Genomic DNA, 20027 nt, shown 5'->3' with positions numbered 1-20027 from the left:
TGAACATGTTTGTGTTAGTGCTGCTACCTAATAAATACTCATTATTTATTAATTGGCCTATTATTTTCTTGATTAATCATTTAATTGTTTAGTCAATAAAATCCCCCAAAATAGTGAAACATACCCTGAAACATCGCATGGCATCTTCAAATTGTATGTTTTATTCAACCAGTCCAAAAAACCAAAGCTTTTTAATGAATTATCATCTATGACAAAGAAAAACCTCAAACAGTTACATTTAAGAAGCATGAAAACAGCAAATGTTTGTCATTTTGCTTATAAAATAACTAAAACAATTATTTTATCATTGAAATAGTTTTCGATTAATTATCTGTGAATCAACTAATTGTGGCAGCTCTAGTCTGTGTGTTTGTAGAGAGAAATAATATCTTTATTTGCTCACCCTTATTCTCCATCACATTGTATTTGCAGGCAGGTGTAATGTGCAAGCAGCAGATATTGTGTTCCTGGTTGATGGGTCTTCAAGTATTGGCCGAGCTAACTTCCTGCAGGTGAAGGGCTTCATGGCTGGAATCGTCAAGCCATTCGCAAGCTCTGTCGGCGAGTCAGGGATACGCTTTGGGGCCATACAGTACAGTGACACCTCTAGGTGACTTACAGGATTAATATTCATTCTATTAACTCCTGTGCATGTGATGACAAAAAAAAAGAAATTACTGCAGGTGCACAATTACATATTCAATGCACATTTCCCTCCCTCCAGACCTGAATTTTCATTTACTGACTACCTGGTTGGCACTGAGCTGGTCAATGCTGTAGAGAACCTGAACTATAAGGGTGGAAACACACGCACAGGTGCTGGTCTCAAGTTCGTCGCTGATAACTTCTTCAACCCTGCGTCCAGTCGGGATGTCCCTAAGGTCTGAGGGCAGTCATTTTTTAGTTAGTTTCCTAATTTTAAAACTGCATATTTAAAGGAATACTTTGGCTCCCCCAACTGACCATTTTATATCAATTACCAATTATGTATTACGTTGAATTTGTAAAGAAAACTTGCCTCTGGTGAACAATGAATCCAAAAATGAAGAAAATTCTTGATGAATTGAAGTCATAAGGGTCTGCATTTAATAACAGGAAAACTATGTCAAAAGATCGATTCAACCTCTACACAACAGTATAATACAAGTCTCAGTTATCTTGTCGTATGATTTGTACTTGCCAGACAGCCTTGTCCGATGGGAAACTGAATGGAGAGTGAAACTTACCTGTGCTCTCTTCAAAGCCAGACTCTCACTGCCATACCTCACTGAACATGGAAGCTGCTGGCCTACCACTGCTCCGATCAGTTTGTTTTATGTTATTGTGTGACTTTTTTGTCTATTAGTTCGGATTCACCGACACATTAACACAAACTAACTAACCAGTCAAGGCAGCAGTATACAGAAGTCCCTGTGTTCAGTGAGGTAAAGTAGAAGTTGGTTTTAAGAGAGCGTAGATAAGGTAAACTTTTAATTCAGTTCCCCGTCCGAAAGGGCTGTCTGTTTGGGTAGCACTGAGCATACGACTGGATAAATAAGACTTTAATTATACTGCACAAGCTGTGTGAGAGTTTGTAAACTGATGTTTTGATATAGTTCTGCTTTTGTTAAACATGATTGCCTGTGACCTCAGTCCATCAAGGATTTTCTCTGTTTTTGGATTCCAAGTCTACCCGAGACATGCAAGAAAAAAAGTTTTCTTAATGAATTCAAGGTAAATGAGGTGAGCAACTGACAGAAATGGTCATTTGGGGGATTAAGTATAAGTATGTGTTTCTAATTTTACCTGTGGGTCTTCCTTAACCTTCAGATCACTATCCTGATCACAGACGGGAAGTCCCAGGACAGCGTGCAGGAACCAGCACAGAAGCTGCGTAGTCAAGGAGTGCATGTTTTTGCGGTCGGTAGGTGTCTCACCTGAAGTCTCCCCACTCTTACTCAGAGTAGTTTTGATTTTTTTGTAGACATGCTTATGAGCCACTGTGATCTTGTTTTTCCCTTTGCTAATTTTCTGTGGTTTGTTAGGTATAAAGAGTGCAGACAGGAATGAATTGGCTCAGATCTCCTCCCAGCCCAGCAGTGATTTCACCTCCTTTGTTGGGGACTTCAAACTGCTAAACACTCTTCTTCCACTTGTGAGCCCCCGAGTGTGCTCCAAAGCAGGAGGAGTCTATGTTAGTGATGGTATGTGGATGACCTTAAATAACATCAGTATATTAAAATACACACAGACGCACTTGTGTCAGATCTTTAATAATCTCAAACTTTATTGTCAGACCGTAAACCTGCTTTTACTTTGATCTATGTCTCATCCTGCTCTCACCCTGTCCTTCTTTAGAGGCATTTTCTGGTCCGTCCAACATTCAGTTCACAGGCCAGACGTCTGATACTCTCAGGTTTCGCTGGAGTGCAGCAGGAGGGCCTGTGAGTGGCTATGTGGTCCAGTATGTGCCACTCTCTGGCCTGGGTCAGCCTATCACGGCAGAACTGCGCCAGGTGCGTCCAGGTGTTGAATATTCCTGACAAAAGGTGGTGACCTAGATTGAAGTCGCAAATTGCGTTTTCAGGAGCCAGAGTCAACACTGCTTTGGAAGAAAAACACGTGCCTTCAGGCTGAGTATAAACATGTCTAATGGGTGGATCTTCTCCATGTAGATGCTGTAGAGATTAAAATTTGGCAGAGTAAAGGGTGAAATTCCCTCCCCCTGGCAGACATGATGAAGATAGCAGAATGTCATGGCTCACCCCTCTATTTCAGTCAATCACTCTGCAAAAACTTGTCTAAGGCTTGACCTCTGTCTTTCTCTGCAGGAAACTGTCTCTGCCAGTCAGAGGACCTTTACTGCACGAGAGCTGAGGTCAGGAACCGACTACCTGGTGACTGTCATTTCCCAATACCCCAACAGTGTGGGGGAGTCTGTTTCTGCCAAGCAGCGAACCAGTGAGTAAAAAGTGAAGGGTGCAAATGTCAGCAAATAACATTTTCCAAAAGGCTAACAATTCTCTCTCACAAAAGATAGAACCCCTACTGCCGAACTTATACGCCTCCATTTTCCTTTTTTATCCTCATTTAGGATCTTTGCCAGGGGTCACCAGTCTACGGCTTGTCGAGGCAGGCTTCTTCTCTCTCTCTGTGGGCTGGGATCAACCCTCATCTCCTGTGCAAGGCTACAGACTTACATATGGACCACGAGGTCAGCCACGCATATATACTTCTGTTTCTATTTCCCCTCTACCTGTCTTTCGCTTTCTGTCTGCCTCTTATCTGACTCGTGCATGTGCATTTGAGTAATACATAGCAGCATCTCTTCTTTTGCACTTCAAAATGCAAATTGTTTGTCGGTTTTGGAAGAATTATCTTGTCATGTAAAAAAAATCTTGACAGATTGAATGATTTCAGACAAAATGAATGAGGAAAAGAAGCAACAAGCCAAGAGAACCAGTGGTTGACAGTGGTTTTAGAACACTTGAAGGGCATTTGGCATCGTTCCTAAAACCCCTTAGCTGTTCAAAAATCACTATAAACACAGCTTCTTGTAGCTTATTGCTCTTGGAAAACTGATACTATATAAAGGGTTTCCACGTTCATGAAATTCCTGGAAAAGTTACCATAGGCTGTTGCTGTAGTTTGTCCGCTTTGGATGGAGATAAAAGGCCAGTGGACTGGATGGTGCACAGGTTTACCTGGTTGCTCAAACACAAATCCCCACAGGCTTCTTGTGTCTTTCGCAGCATCTTTGTGGTTTCTTGTGTGCTCATTGAATGAGCGTTCTCGTCCTGGTAAATGATAAATGATTTAGGTTGATTCAGGCAGTTGCCCTCTCAAGCTCTGCTTCCCACATGACAATAAGTGACTGATTGGCAAAGTAATACTGTCATTTTAATGTGGTCACAGCTGTGTGTTTATAGGGTATTTTACAACAGCTTCAAACGTATAATACAGTCATATAATATAGTATAATAACAGTTACCTTTGGTGGCAAGTTGGAAACATGTAGAGAATGTACAGCAGTCAAGGCTGAGTATGGGGAACATGATATGCTCTAACACTTTACCTCCCTCAGGCTCTGGCTGTCAGTATGGATTTTTATTGCTCAATCATTACCTAAAATATCAAATGCATTTGATCATCACCAGACTTAAGATAGACAGTGAAAACCTTTACTTATGTCACGGATTGTCAGTAATTTTGTCCTTATGTTTCTAGAGACAGGGTGTGGCACAGATCATAACAGTGTCAAGATGTCTGGGTGCTTATGCAGTGATTCAGGAGAGAAAAGTGGCCCCTGAGGGCTGATATAAACAGTTTCTCCCTCCGAACATGTGGCAGGAGTGCCAGTCTCACATGGAGCTCCTCTTCTGACTAGTTAGGCTGGGTATTTAAATAAGGTCAGTGTGTATCCTGTAATAAGAGGTGAGTTGTTTCTACCTGATCCTTTTTTGCCGGTACTCGCAGTGATAATTCAAACGAACGAGACAGATACTGACAGAGACCCAAGCAACATACAGGACAGGCACATACACAGACTGTGCTGTGTCTCTGAACAGTACATCTCTACAGCTGGCTGCCTGCCATGCTTTGTGCTCTGAGGTGAGAGTGAGGTAAAGTTACTGAAGTGAGGACACATCCCATATTTTTGCAGCTTATTGTTAGCTAATTTGTCTAATGACATACTGTACAGTATAATTTGTCATTGATGTTAGTGCACTAATTGGCCTTCTGCATGGCCCCCATGTCTGTTTGTCCTGTCTTTTGTGTGCTTGGAAGAGCAGGTCAGCCAGCAGCCCAGCTGTTGGAGCAGTCTCTGTCTGCAGACTCCACGTCTGTCACCTTGGAGTCACTTCAGCCGGACACAGAGTACGTTCTCAGCCTCTACCCCCTCTTCCCCAGAAACTCTGCATCCCCGTCCATCCTCAATGCCCGCACATGTGAGTCCACCCTGGCGCCCATTATTTATTGCTTTGATACTGTTATAAAATGATGGTAAATGCTTGTAATTTGATCAGTAGATGCGATGAAATACACAAGAAATGTTTTAATAAAGTTACAAAATGGAGCAACAATTGTTAGATACAGTATATGTACATAATACAACACACACACACACACACACACAAATGTTTTAGTACAATTTGCAAATATTAATCAAAGTGTCTGTGCGTTCATGTTTTTGCATGTGTCAGTGCGCCTTGAAGCGGTGCAGCAGTTATCAGTGGAGACAGAGTCAGAGGGCAGCGTTCGCGTGCGGTGGAGAGCCGTCAGTGGCGCACGAGCCTACCGTCTGGTCTGGGGACCATTTACAGGTCAGGACAAAGCATCTTCCAATTCTGCCAGTCAGTATTTTGCACACACGTATCATTACATTTTTTGTTTTTCTGTCCACAAAGGTCGAAATGTGGAGACGGTTGAGGTTCCGGGTGGCAGTGAGTTTTACACTTTGTCCAGACTGCAGCCTGACACCGAGTACATCGTCACCATCATCCCACTGTATGAGCGTAACACTGAGGGCCCTGTAGCAACAGCCAGATTTAAGATAGGTAGGTGTGGTTTCAGTAGTTTATCACAACACCAAATATCTGTCTCTGCTCTCTGTGGATCTCTCTCTGTGTTCAGTGTGCCCTCTTCCCTCTAAAAACTCAGTTACACACAGCAAAACAGCTAATTGCCACAAAACATGTCACAGTTTGCATTCATCCATGCTTCTTTAATTGACAATAGTAGTAAAATAATTCCCCAGCATTGCTGAAGAAATTTGAGGCCCTTAAGAGGGTATTTTTTTAAAAAGCCTTTAATATCTCATGGTTGTTAAGTTAATGACTAATCACTTTAGTCAGACCACCAGAGAGGCACCTTTTTTACAACTGAGCAGCACTTCATACTGTTTTGTGACAGAGTAAAATAACACTTTCTGAGTAGGTGCCTTTCTTCTGTTGTGTCCCACTGAGTAAAAGGACAGGGAGTAGAGATGAAGATAATGGCCAGAAATGTTCTTCTGTTTGTCCCTCTTCTGAAAACCTGCATATGTTACTGTTTATCTCTGTTTAAGGAACATTTTGAGCACACCTACACACTCATTATACACACACACCATCTGTCTATCGTGAGTAAGGCCCATTTGGCGTCACTTCAGTCGCACCAGTGTTATTTGCATGAAGGTTGAGACACTGCAGGGCTCTCTGCTATCAAAGAAATAAGATGTATACAATGCTCTATATACTGTGAACCACAGAAACCTAAACTTTAGCAGAGCTTGTTTTTCTCTTGTTTGTTTCTGTGTAAACTAGAGGAGCAACAACTATTTGTTGTCTGTGGTTTGTGAAGAGTCCTTTGCTCCTTCTCATTAGGAAAAAATGTTGACTTTGTTTTTTTGCTTTTAGTGAGGACCACAATGAATGAAGCCTTCACATGTATTGCAAATATATCATAAATATATTCAGCAATACCTCTCTGTTTTCTAACATGGAGGATACCCAACATAAAGTTCTAAACAATATTTCAAACAAAACATCACATCTAAAGTTGTTTTTTTAATGGATTTTTGAAGATGTTTAACATCTCCCACATTCCCAACAACTTCAACTGCTTTGTGGGGCATCCAATCAAGCAAGTGTGTTATAGAATACAATGTAGATAGACAGATAGATATCACAAGGGAAATTCCAGCAAACAGCTGCTCACGTTTTTAATTTGTCAGTGTATTGTCTGACTCAAAATCCGAAAGAAAACATAAAAGTGGGCGTCTGTTGCGCAGCCACCGCTCTGCATTCTTTGTTCTTTGACCTGTTTGGCCCCCGCTGACACCTGCCAATTTCTTGATGATTTGTTGACATGTTCAACACACGAGCAAGAGAAGACCTGTGGCCACGTACAGTATACAGATGTTTTTTTCTTTTTGGTACTGAAAGCATTTTTTTTAGAACTAAGTCCACTACATCTGCAGTATAAGTATTACCTCAAGACTGTGTAACTTTGATTTATTTAGCCATTAATTATAGAATATTGGCACTGCCTCACAACAGTAGTTTTTGAATCACTTCACAACAGATTCCTGAACCCTTAAGATAACCAAAGTACTGGCAGGCATATCTGCAGGTTGCATGTGGATGTGTTAAAATACTACATCTGGCTTTTGAACAAACTAATTGTGGGTTTGGAAGTGTTTCAAATTGCATGTGTATTCACGATCACTGACTTGCTTTCATTGTTCTCTATTGTTCTGACTGCCGGGACAGTAAGATATATCAGATAGAAAAGTTCAGGTGCCTCAATTGCAATTCTCCAGATATTTTTCTTCACACCTCAGATAATTTCTACGACACTTCACATATTGGCAAGTGACACTGACAGTTGTGCTTGGAGCAGTTATTTTCCCATCAGTCTCGTTGTTGTCAGCCTTCAGCATTTGACATGATGCCATGCTAAATTGGAAGTATCAGGGTGTGAACTCTTAAAAGCAACAGAAGGATGCATTCATGGGGTTTGTGGGGTCTTACAAAGTTATAGGCTTTTTGATAGCAAGTTACCACTTTGTGTTACTATCCCTCAGCCATGGCTCAGCAAGGTAACACTCAACTCTGTCACCAAGCTGACATGTGCTCAATCAGAGTAGGTTTTGCACTGAATAGGCACATTTTGGTTGCTGTAGTTCTGTTATTTATTCTGTCCTGCCTGCAGAACAGATCTGTAGTACTCGTTGTTCTGCTGGGTTGTGTAGCCAAGTCTATGTTGGCATGGTAGGCACATGTGGATACAGCATGCTGTCTTCATAAGTCACATCAGGTCATTTCAGTATGCATACTATCACCATTCACATTCTGAATGGAGTAACCACTTTGCACATTCATTTGTAAATTCAGATTGATTTATTTATTATATCTGACTTCAGTTAACATGTTTGTTAATAAGCTCTCATCTATATTACCTGCTGGTCACGAGTCCAAAGTTCCAAACAGGAAGTGAGTGCTTTTAATTAGTTTGATTGGGAAAATGAGTTTGACATTACACTTTGAAATTAAAAATACATTTTTAGTTGAGGGTGCTATCGTGTGAGGGATTCACTCTGTTACCTGTGCCTGCTATGGTGGATACCTGCTTATTTTATTAATTATTGCTTGGCTATTAAGTTACATCAGTGTGGTCTGATGGAGAAGGGGGGGGGGGGGCCCCTGATTGCACTTACATAGCCAGATATTGTACAGTTCGTTTTTGGATTGAGTGCATGCATACACTTTGCATGAGTTAAAGCAACAAATCCTTAAAAGCTCAACAGTTTTGCAACAGCAGGGTGTAAGATCTGCTAATTCACAAGTAAACTGCAAGGGCACAGTCAGACTAGCAAAGGCAAGGCGGGGCTGCTCTTTTTGGCCATTTACCCTTTTTAAACCAAGGAAAATACAAAAGGTAAGCACTGTAGCAGGAACAGATGATTTCCTGTCATCTATTTTCACAACCTCACCTGTTATGTGAACTTCCAAGTTACAATTACATTGGCCTCATTGTGATCTCTTTCCACCACTTAGCCAATCTTTTCAATACCAACTTGATATGACCAGTGTAGAAGCCTAAAATTAACTTGAGTTGGACTTCACAGAAGAGGGACTGTGGACTTCTGTCACTTATAACGACATCACTTTAGGAAGGGATCTCTTTGTGGCCGACATCGACAGAAAGAATTAGAGCAACCAATAAACCTTCAGTGTACATTTAAGCGTTTCAATATTGTTTTAAAACAGATTTGAAAAAGTGTGAACCTGCCCTTAAAACGTTTAATTGATGTATTGATGGGCTCTGTGTCATATTACATAATTACATGCTTAAGATATAACATGTGTTTCCCTCAGAGCGTCAGGAGCAGCAGGTCCTCAGAGCAGCTACCACTGGCCCTTCCTCTATTCGCCTCACCTGGAGAATCATTCAGTCCTCTCGAGGGTACCGCCTGGAGTGGAGGGAAGGGGAAGGTCAGATGCAAATGCTCAAAAATTTACTTGTCCTTTTTGTAGTCTTTTTCTGGTTGCATTAAAACATTTTGTAGTTTTAAGAAAAGCTGTGCAACATGAACATGTTATTATGATTACAAGAAATGATGGTGATATGATTATGTGCTAACAAATCCAAAGTCAAGCTTTAAAAGTGCATAGTGTAGTTCTCATCTTGTGGCAGATTCTATTTGAACTTGTTTGTGTTATTATAGACACCAGTGTTGTGCTGTGTGCTCTATCATTGATTTATCACCACATGATTTGACTGAAATATAGCCACATAAAAAGCCAACTCCATGGTTAAGTTGCAGGTGGTAGGACACCGATATTTTGGGTAAAGTGAAGATGAATCCACTGATTTGAGATCGTCGTTCTGTCTGCAGGAGGCCGTGTCCAGAGCCTGACCTTTCCTAGAACCACCACCAGCCATGAGCTAACAGGCCTTCAGCCCAAAACTGAATACATCATCACCCTTTACACCCTGTTTGAAGGTCGTGAGGAGGCCACACCTGTCTCTACCACATCTAGAGGTCAGTAACTCAGCCTGAGGGCACAAAACTCATTCATTTTGGGTTGATTTTTGAGTTATAAATGCGCTCGGGTTGAATTCCAACTCTTCAAAAATGTTTTCCTGCAGATATCTGTGTAAAAGTTTTTTTGCTTGTATCTGTTTTTCTAATCATCTGATGCTGCAGAGGAGCAGCCAGTGGGGAGGGTGTCCAACCTGAGACTTGTGGAGTCTCTGGGTAGCACTGTCAGACTCGGCTGGACGGGTGTAGCTGGGGCCACACAGTACCGTATCATTATCCTGAACACAGAAGAAGGTACACTGACTGATTTTTATTTATTATTTTATCATTCATTTAGATGTTTTTGCCCAAATATGAATGGAAATATGCTTGCGAAAATAGTTTCTCTGCTTGTTTTATGTCATGTCAGTAGGATCAGAGGAAATACGGGTTATCCCTGGCAACCAGACGACCCTTGACCTCAGAGACTTGTCAGTGGGAGTGTCTTATGGTATCAGTGTTACAGCGCTGGTGGGAGAAAATGAAGGAGACCCAGTTACTGTCTACATCAAACCAGGTGGGTGAGCACATGCAGCAATCACCAAGGCTAAGAAATGAATCCAGTGCTGTGGATTGTGCCAAAAACTGCAGTTCACCGAATGTCCACTTGAGGATGGCTTCAAAACAAAGTCAGTTTGCATAGACCCCCATGTTAAAATGCCCAGCTTCACAGCAGAAACAATACATTTACAGCCTGGTACAGAAAACACAGTTTTGGTCCCTATAGCTAACTTCAACATTCATGTCAAGTGGGGGGGTTAATTTACACAAGTCAGCCCACTTATTAGTGTGTCTGCTTGGAGTGACAGATTAGCTGCAATGCATTACCACAGTCTTTGAGTCAGATCCTCCACAGCTCCATCCTCTCCCACAAATATGGTCACCCCGGGTCTATTATGGCTCCAAAAATCCAAGATGGCAAAGGCCAAAATGCCAAACTCGAGACTTCATAAGCCAGTCGGTGATGCCATTGTGGCTACTTTCAGCATTTTTCAAAGTTTATGGTTGTGCAGAGACACTGTGCTTCATCCTGTTATCCTGTTCTGAAAACTGGCAATTCTGAAAAGCAGATGAAAAAACAAATCTGTTTTAATTTTTCATGCAATTCTTCCTCTACTGTTTTCATTTAACTTTCCGTGCTTAATTTGTTTCAGATTTTTTTTTGACAATTGAAAATAACTTTGTGATCAAAGTACCTTATTAATTTTGCGATAATGACATTACCAGATCTTTTTAAAATGCTGTTCATGAATACTGTATTAGTGTAATAGGTATACATATAGATATCTAAATGAAAGCACAATTGCCCAACATACAGTTTGTTTCTACATATTTGTGAATATGTAGAAATAATCGATAGCTAGCAGGAATTGTTGGTGTGCAGCTTTTTCTCTGTGTACTTGTGGTTTCCCTTAAACATAAAATACTCAGGCTTGCTTTCTTAAAAGATTTCTACTTTGAATTTTGCCACGAGGCCCTGTAATGCCTTTTATTTCAGAGCAAGGTGCTGGCAGAGTGACGAACCTCAGAGTGACAAATGCAAACAGTCGGAGAATTCGAATTGCCTGGACAGCTGCTACTGGAGCAACAGGTTACAGGGTTACTTGGAGACAAGGCAGCAGTAAGTGTTACATTTTGTCATGTATTTGCAGGTTTATACTTTTATCTTGTATTATTGTATTTGTCTTTTACATCAACATCAATGTAAAATCTGTATTTTTAGATCTTATTTCATGGTAGCAGCAGACTTTGAAGCAGACTTTGAAGTTTTATGTCTTTACTCAGTACTCAGTTTTTTTGTGTGCATGGCATCATATTATGTTCTGCCTTGCAGGTGCAGAGCAGTCTCGTCTTCTGGGAGCAGAGGCCACAGCCTTCACCATAGATGGCCTGCAGCCAGATGAGGCGCTGGTAATTGGTGTTGCACCTGTGGTTGATCAGCGCGTTGGAGAGGTGGTCACACTGTCTAGTCGAACCAATCCCCACGGTGGATCGGTGTCTGGCCTTCGCATCATTGACGTCACATCCCAGAGGATACGCATTTCATGGTCACTTTCCCCTAGGGCAACTGGCTACAAGGTCACTTGGCGCAGTGATGATGGTATGCAAACTTTATTGTTAATACTCAATATTTTACATGCACAAAATGTATCCAGATACAATATAAATACTAGTAAGGCTTTGTGTTTAGATTTTGGTAGTGATTTGGCTCTCAGTCTCTTCTATCCTTATGTATCTGAAGTTGGAGAAAAGAAACAAACATTTCCATCTCTGTGCTCGGTTTTGCTGGTGCAGGAGTTGAAACAACTCGTAACCTGGCCGCTGATGTCACATCTTTCACCATTGATGGACTACAGCCTGATAAACCCTACACTGTGTTAGTTTCTTCACTTACTGGCTCTCGAGAGGGTAGTCCTACCACCCTGAATATCAGAACAGGTACCACACTGAATCTGTCAAATGCACATTGTTGCGTTTGCCAAAAAAAAATTGGCTTTCAGGAGGGTAGTACAAAACAGAAAAACTCACTGATAGTTTTACTGTCTCAACCTTCAGAGTCAGATCAGTCTGTGGTGGGCACTGTGACGTCACTACAAGTCCAGGAGGCCCGCGGAGAGGTTGTCCGAGTCACATGGGTTGGTGTGCAGGGAGCAACAGCTTATCGAGTGTCTTGGAGGAGAACGGACGGTAGATATATTGCTGTTCAGTTTCACTTTTGTGATAAAAATGTTTTATCTAGATCTCAAATCTTTAGTGCAACAATCAAAGTCTTAGTATTCCCTTAAAATGTGCATATCATGTTAAACTTAGACTTTAATAAAAAGTTAGTTTTCTCCTGTGATGGATGTTTTCAGACTGTGTTACTCTACTCACTGTTGCAATGATATACTGCTGCAGGTGGTGAAGAGAGGAGTCAGCTGGTGGGCGGAGATGTGACAGCAGTGGATTTAGACCGGCTGGATTCTGGAGCCCAGTATGAGGTTCAGGTCATGGCTTTAGTTCAAAACAGAGAGGGAAACCCAGTGTCTGTCAGAGTCACAACACGTGAGTCCTGTCTTTCCATATTCAGACAATATTTCAAGGTTTACACACGTTTAAATAATCCTCAAAAGTGTGTAGACTGTAGAAAGTAAAACATTGACTCTAAATTCTCCTTAATAGAACTGAATGGTTAAACATTACCTGGTGTTTCTTCGACTGTAGGTTGACTGCTTTGACCTGGTGAATGGGCTGAATGGGGGGTACTTAGGCTACTTTTCGAAATATTTATCAATGTCTTTTTGAAACTGACAAGAACCACTTTCACATTGCCATGAATTGGATCCACCACACGGCCCTTATTGAAGAAAAGAAAATACATCACTTTTAAAGCTGGTTTAGCTGTTACCTGCTGCACGGGGGATAAGGGCAAAGCAGCATCACAGATCTGTTTTAACCGAATATTTGCTGGTCTAGTTAAATTAATAAAATCTGCCAGCACTTTAGCATGTCATTCACTAACAAGCCTGTTTGTAACTGGTCCTCTTAATATCACCTCTTAAACTGACTTCAGCTAATAAGATACTGTAACAGACATGTGACTGTCTGACTGTAATAGCAAACATAACACTGCCTGGCAGTGGTTCTGATTACAGTTATAGGGGAAACACTAGCACTAGATGTATTTGAAGACAATGTAGTGCAAAAAAATTCTTAATATAATGAAACATAACATACCACATATTACATTGTAGGCCTCAGTAATATCATGTATATTGTCAAGTCTTACCTTGAAACATGCAAATTATAGATAATAGAAATGCACCATATACTAAATTAATGAACAAATCTGTTAAATGAAATGTCACATTGAATGCCCATGTTGATTATTTGCGTCTCGATATACAGCTGGTGCCTACACCCCCGCTCCTTCAGTAATTACCACGACTTTACGAGTGGCGGAGATTACCCGGGATTCAGTGCGGCTTGGCTGGACTCCACTACCAGGTGCCACCGGATATATTCTACGCTGGAGAGATGAGACAGGTAAAACTTACTATTATGTGATTTATAAATAATTTCTTTCAGACTCATAGGCCTGATCTACAGTCCTACCATTTTAACTCTTCACATTTCTCAGATACTGGTCGAGGCTTGTCTGTTACACTCCCTGCTGCGTCCAGCTCTTACCAGGTAACTGGGCTGCGTTTGGGCCGTCGTTATCGCTTCACAGTGCAGCCCACCTTTGAAACTGGATTGGGAACAGAGAGCTCTGTAGATGAGCGCACTGGTAACACACCAACACATATCCTTTCATATACTCACCATACGTGTAAAAAACGTACTTACTTACTACTTACGACTCCAAACCTCTCTGTCTACAGTGTGTGTGGGTGGCCGTCTAGATGCAGTGTTTCTTGTGCCAGCATCTACCGATCGGGTTAGCCTAGCAAGGCCTCTGCGTGCACTCCTCACAAGTGCAGCAGGATCACTGAACACTATTGGACCCCGTGACTCACAGGTACAGCTCTTTAAAAATAAGTTTAAAGCAGGGCATGGAAAGGTACAAGACTGTTAGCTCACAGAATCTGCTGGCACAGTCCTGTTTATCCGTCCGCTGCAAACATTTTGAATATTTTCTGCCTGTTTCAGATGGGTGTTGTAGTATATGGCTACAGACCCAAAATATGGTTCCTGCTTAATCGCCATAGCAGGTCGGACTCACTTCGTCAAGAAATCCAGTCTACACCGTTTGATGAAAGCCCTGGGAATAACATTGGTCAGTTTTTTTTCTGATACATTTCCTGTTATGAACTTGCTGCTCGGTATGTGTGTGGTAGGAGATGTTATATTGTCTGTCTCCCTCTGCAGGTGACGCAGTGACATTCACCAGGCAGTACCTTTTGGCCCCCTCAGCTGGACGGAGACCAAGGGTCCCTGGTGCTGTTGTCATCATCGCTGACAAAAAGTCAGCTGACAACCTGACTCGGGTAGCCAGCAGTCTCAGGGCTACAGGTGTGCTGGAGCAAACCAACAAGCAGTCACAATGCAGTCATCTTTGGGATGAAACTTAGGGCTTGCTTTAACCTGGTAGGATGTAACTACCTGCACCCAACGGATGATGAACAGTGACTTCATCGGGGCAATTTAGTCTTCTGAGTTTACAAGAACCATAACTATATGGAAAATTTTTTTACACAGGCAACCCTTCCCCATACGTGACTAATACCGATCCCAAAATCTGCCTCTGTTCCATTAAATAAATCTGTTGCTCTGTGTGTGTGTGTGTGTGTGTGTGTGTGTGTGTTTTCTTTTAGGTGTGACAGTGTTAGCAATTGGTATAGGCCAGGCAAATACAGAGGAGCTGCGGCAGGTGGTGACGGACGGCAGCACCCAGAACATCCTGTATGCCCGTGATGCAGCCCAGTTGGACAGTGTACACACTGAACTGGCAGATTTGCTCTGTGGCATTGCCAGAATACCAGACGTAAGAAGAAACCTGGGATAAAAAAAACATGTTTTGTTTATAATCTTGTTTTTCAAGCATGGCGTGATCTTTTTTACAAGTCACATAGTAATGACCAAAAGCAAACAACACGTCTTCTAATTATTGTGTTTAACGATATTGTGACTCTCCACTAAGGGATCTTGCTATTTTACAAGCAAATGTAACATTTGGACGCAGGTGCAGACAAATGTTGCTCGTGGTATTTTGCGTTTTTTTTTTTAATGGAAATAGAAAGGGATGTAATTACTGTAATAAAGGATGATATAGTACTAAAACTTCTCTCATCTCAGGCTAATGTTTCTGTCCTTCTTTTGTTTAGGTAGGTCCAGGTCCAAGCCACTGTACCGTTCAGTGCCCTCAGGTGAGTTCTTGACATTTTTAAGTCATTAAACCTGTGGTAATAATGACAGTTTATTAGACAGACTCTAGCCTTGTTGAATGTACCCTACTTGAAGTTATACAGTATGACATCCAAGTTTAATCTTTCCAATATCTTGTAGGGTGAGAGGGGAGAGCGTGGGGAGAAGGTACAGTGCAGAGAGTTGTTAAATTTCTCACCATTTGTCTTGTAACTTGTATTTTCAGCTATTAGAGTGCCTTTTTTTTTGACTCTACAGGGTGAAAGAGGCAGAGATGGTGTCGATGGACGCAAGGGAGATCCTGTGAGTCAGTTATCAACACTGACCTGTTGACAGCAATGTACTGACTTGTCAAAAGTAGTATTGATTTTGCATACTAATGTAGTGTTCAAATGTGTGTGCGCGTGATATAGGGACGTGATGGTCTGCCTGGGAGGGAAGGCCCAAGGGGACCTGAAGGACGCCCAGGTCCACCAGGCCAAACTATTCCTGTTGACCGCACAGGGGGGGTGAAAGGAGAAAAGGGGGAGAGAGTGAGTGCAGCCAAGGCCACACTGAAACTATACCAACTTCGCTAATGAGGACCGATGTAATGCACAGTTTTTTTTCTGTTTAGGGTTTTCCTGGAATTGATGGAAGTCCAGGGTTGCCAGGACGACCAGGTTCCCCTGGAAGTGCAGGGGTCCCGGTGAGTAGAGGCATAGACTGAATATAAAGATGGACAGTGTGTCTACATTTCCCCCACTGTATGAAAATGAAGCCATAATATCCCGGCTGCTGGCATCTCACCCTGGTGACGTTTGAGTCGTCATAGGCAGGTATTGGCAATCAAAGCCAGGGTATCGAGGTCCCAGCCATACACTTGTCTGTCTTAATCAAGAGTTAATTACATCAATCATTATGTCACACCCCCTTTTTATAGCACAAAAAAATAATAATTGAAACCAAGCGTAATAGAAAAAAATAATACTCAATATAATATACATCAGTATGATAACAACTACCCAAATGACAGAAACCATCTTTGGGAAAATTTGGATGGGCCAGAGGCGATAACTTATACTGCAGCCAGCCACCAGGGGGCTATCCAGATGTTTCAGCTTTACATTTGAGGAGCTGTCATGTCACCATTTTTATATACACTCTGTGGGAGGCACCAAAACGTAGTCATATTAGCGTAGAGGTACTAAAATTATGTTGATTTTGTATCTGCAGGGTTCGCAGGGCCTGCCTGGAATCAGAGGAGATCCAGTAAGTAACTCGTTCTCTTGACCTGCAGAGCTCTTAGTTGGATATCTGAATTTGAAGTACAGTGTCTCATAACTGATTTCTATTTTTTAGGGTGAACCAGGTGGGACAGGGCCACAAGGGCCAACGGGCAGTAAAGGTGAAAGGGTAAGCTGATTGATTATTTCTCAACTTTTTCCGAGCCCACTTCGCAAGTATTTGTATTTTTTGTGCCAGTTTGAAAGCAATGCAGAACAAAGTGATGTGTGAAGTGTGTGTGTGTGTCTGTTCACGGTGCTTTGCTCTTCAGGGTGAACCTGGCTCTATATCAGGAGGGGGTCTACCAGGAAGGAAAGGAGAGCCAGGTATCCCGGGAATACCGGTAAGAAACAAACTGGAGTGACTTTGAACAAAATCCTAAATTTGCTTTGTAAAGTCACATTTATCTAAGAGGGCCTGACTCACACAACCCCCCCCACACACTCACCCATGAAGTGAAGTCCAGCTGCAGTAGAAAGGACATGTGTAGATGTCCATATGTTTTCATTGGACTTTTTTCTGTATACTTATCAGTGTCTGTGTTGTGTGCTAAGGGTACTCCAGGTCGACCAGGCAGTGACGGGACCAAAGGTGCCTCTGGAGTGCCGGGTACACCTGGTCAGGATGGTCGCCCAGGTATACCAGGAACACCAGGACTCTCCATCAAGGTCAGTCACCTTCTCTGTTTTTTCCCGTTTTTACTCAATTTAGAAAGTAACTTTGGTACTCTAAACTCCCAAAAAAATACCTCACCCCCCCAAATGATAATCTGAGTATCAGTTACTCACCTTGTGTAACTTTTAATTCTTAAACAAAATTTTTTGTCTTGCATGCCTCCACGATAAATAGAGAATACCAAAAACTTAGAATCTTTTGATGTATTGAAGTCAACTATTTTTAACAACAACAATATTATATCAAAACTCCACTTTACAAACTCTCACACAACTCATGTAGTATAATCTAGGTCTCATTTACCAGTCGAATGCTCAGTAGGTCCCTAACGTATGCTCAGTAGTGCATTCTAGCTTAAATCCTTCTATTTATAACTGAACTTAAAGTGAAACTTATCTTCGCTGTCTTTAAAGTCAGACTCCATTAACAAAAGGAGTAACTTTACCTGGCTGAACATGGGAGCTGCCAGTCTACCTATTATTGTTTTTTACAAACTAACCCTTTAAAAAAGTTATAGTGAAAATGCATGTGTTTGGGAAGTACTGAGCATATTACTGGATATATGACACTTGGATTATACAGCACGAGCTGTGTGAGAGTTTGTAAACAGATGTCTTGGTATAGTTTTGCTGTTGTGGACCAAGCATGGACCCCTATGACTCCAGTTCATCAAGAATTAAATATGATTTTTGATTATTTGTTTACTGTGGAGGCATTTTAGAAAAGCAAAGTTTTCTACACCAATTCAATGTAACAATAGGTAAGTAATCAGGTTCAGCTTTAGCTTCAGGTTACCTTATTTGTACCCGTAGGTACAGTAGATTAAGTTTGCAGTATAAAGTGAAAGGCAACCATTCAACAGTTTAGTTTTCAGACACCACTGACAACATACAGGATAAAAACATGACAAAAAGTGATGGTCATTTGGGGATGGCGGGAGAAGTATTCCTTTGAATAGTTTCTAATGAAAATACATTTGTTCCAAATACTGACATAACTGACATCAGGTTATTCAGTAAATAATTTAACTCCTTTAATTAATAGAGATATCTTGTCATTTTTAATTTTATGTTAATTATGTCATAAACTCAGCTTCAAATCAATTCAGATTATTGTAGTAAAAGAAGCAGTTCAGAAATCACTGTTTAAAATTCATACTTCCTCGATACATCCTTTCATTTACATTCCCTCATACTATAAACAAGAAAAAAAACTTTCCTTAGATTTCTCAAGGTACTTTAGAGACCTTAATGAATTCCCAATGGGATCTTTTGGCCCCAACCACAGCTCTAACATGAAACTGTGATTATTAAACTTGTGCACTTGGTGGTAGCATTGAGCCACTTATATATTTCTTGAGTGGAGGCTCAAGCATTTACTGTATGTGCCAGGAAAGCTAAGATTTTAGAGCTATTTTTAATGTATGATTTTAATTTTAAAATTTTTGTTTTTTATGAAGATCTCAATAACTTATTCACAAAGACTACTCTTTTCTGCATGTTGCAATACCCAATTTTGATATTTGATAATTTAGATGGATGTTATTCTTAGTTCATATCAGAAAAGTCACATGAATCACACTGTTAAATATTTTAGTATTTGTATTGATTCTCACTCTCACCAAATAAGTTTTACATCAAACAACAGTTTTATTCACTCGATTATTTCTGTCATGACGATAATTTAGTTTTTGTCCTGGTACTGCATTGTCATTTTGTTGGCTAAGATTCTATATGGAGTAAAAAGAAAGATGGGATGTTAATAAATCAACCTTTGTTTAAGTGTGTATATGCAAAAAGCATGTCAGTGTCTTGTGTTACCATAGAGAAATGTTTCCCAAAAACAATGTTCAGCATCCTCTCTCCCCCTCTCTCTTTCTCGCTCTGCAGGGAGACAGGGGCAGCCCAGGAGACAGGGTGAGTCACATCATCACCAACTTGCCCTCTCACGGCAGAAATATCCCAAGGACCTTGCGAGCATAATGATCTCAGCTCTTATCTCTCTTTGCTGACAGGGACCTCCAGGAGTAGGCAGCGGGGTGGCCGTGAAGGGCGACAAGGGCTCCCCAGTAAGCGCTGTCAATCACTGCCAACGTGCTGACATGTTTAGTTTGCAGATGAACTCGGAGTGGATGTGAGGGTGTATTTTGCATTTGCTAATTGCATTTTTATTATCAGGGTGCTGCAGGACCTCCAGGGGCTCAGGGTCTTAGAGGGCCAGCAGGACCACAAGGCAGCAAAGGAGACAAGGTAGCTGCAGACTGATAAATGGTATGAGTGTTTGAACATGTGAGGTGTTTTTCCCAGAGTAATGGTTTTCGGATGTTTTTCAGGGTGATGGTGGTGATGGGGCGGCTGGACCTCCAGGCAGGCAAGGAGAGCCTGGGGACAGGGTACGGTGAACACACAGCAATTTTACATTACTGATGTCATGATGAAAAATCCAGATTTCACGCAATATATATACAGTAAATACTAGATAGCACTGATAGCACATACCTCTGCTGTGTCTGCACAATCCTTATCATACCAATCACCATTTTAAAATTCTGGATCAAGATCTGTATCATATAGTAAGAGACAGTTACACTGATTTGTGAAGAATCCCCTAAATCTTTGACTTCTACAATTTGCACAAAAAAAAGATTTATACAAAGTTTCAAGTGAGACTAATAGCTGTTATGTTGAGGTCA

The 20027-nt window shown here is 41.3% G+C and overlaps 1 protein-coding gene across 1 annotated transcript in view; it reads left to right on the top strand.

The window, feature by feature from the left end:
* The window catches only part of col7a1 (collagen, type VII, alpha 1), an 83851-nt gene that overhangs the window by 9952 nt on the left and 53872 nt on the right, over window positions 1–20027 (top strand). Inside the window, 38 exon segments of the mRNA XM_042504140.1 lie at window positions 433–610; window positions 725–881; window positions 1810–1903; window positions 2025–2183; window positions 2338–2495; window positions 2811–2940; window positions 3074–3193; window positions 4773–4928; window positions 5184–5303; window positions 5388–5537; window positions 8841–8957; window positions 9362–9508; window positions 9674–9802; window positions 9921–10064; window positions 11046–11168; window positions 11382–11648; window positions 11843–11986; window positions 12104–12235; window positions 12446–12592; window positions 13436–13573; window positions 13668–13817; window positions 13912–14048; window positions 14180–14306; window positions 14399–14542; window positions 14845–15014; window positions 15355–15396; window positions 15536–15562; window positions 15653–15697; window positions 15808–15927; window positions 16011–16082; window positions 16610–16645; window positions 16736–16789; window positions 16932–17003; window positions 17215–17328; window positions 19225–19251; window positions 19350–19403; window positions 19513–19584; window positions 19668–19727. Coding sequence (XP_042360074.1) covers window positions 433–610; window positions 725–881; window positions 1810–1903; window positions 2025–2183; window positions 2338–2495; window positions 2811–2940; window positions 3074–3193; window positions 4773–4928; window positions 5184–5303; window positions 5388–5537; window positions 8841–8957; window positions 9362–9508; window positions 9674–9802; window positions 9921–10064; window positions 11046–11168; window positions 11382–11648; window positions 11843–11986; window positions 12104–12235; window positions 12446–12592; window positions 13436–13573; window positions 13668–13817; window positions 13912–14048; window positions 14180–14306; window positions 14399–14542; window positions 14845–15014; window positions 15355–15396; window positions 15536–15562; window positions 15653–15697; window positions 15808–15927; window positions 16011–16082; window positions 16610–16645; window positions 16736–16789; window positions 16932–17003; window positions 17215–17328; window positions 19225–19251; window positions 19350–19403; window positions 19513–19584; window positions 19668–19727 — 4433 coding nt within the window.

The sequence above is a fragment of the Plectropomus leopardus genome, chromosome 2, assembly GCF_008729295.1.
Source record: "Plectropomus leopardus isolate mb chromosome 2, YSFRI_Pleo_2.0, whole genome shotgun sequence".
NCBI classification, from domain to species: Eukaryota; Metazoa; Chordata; class Actinopteri; order Perciformes; family Serranidae; genus Plectropomus; species Plectropomus leopardus.
The sequence above is the reverse complement of the archived record's forward strand: the minus strand, read 5'-3'. Positions and strand labels throughout refer to the sequence as shown.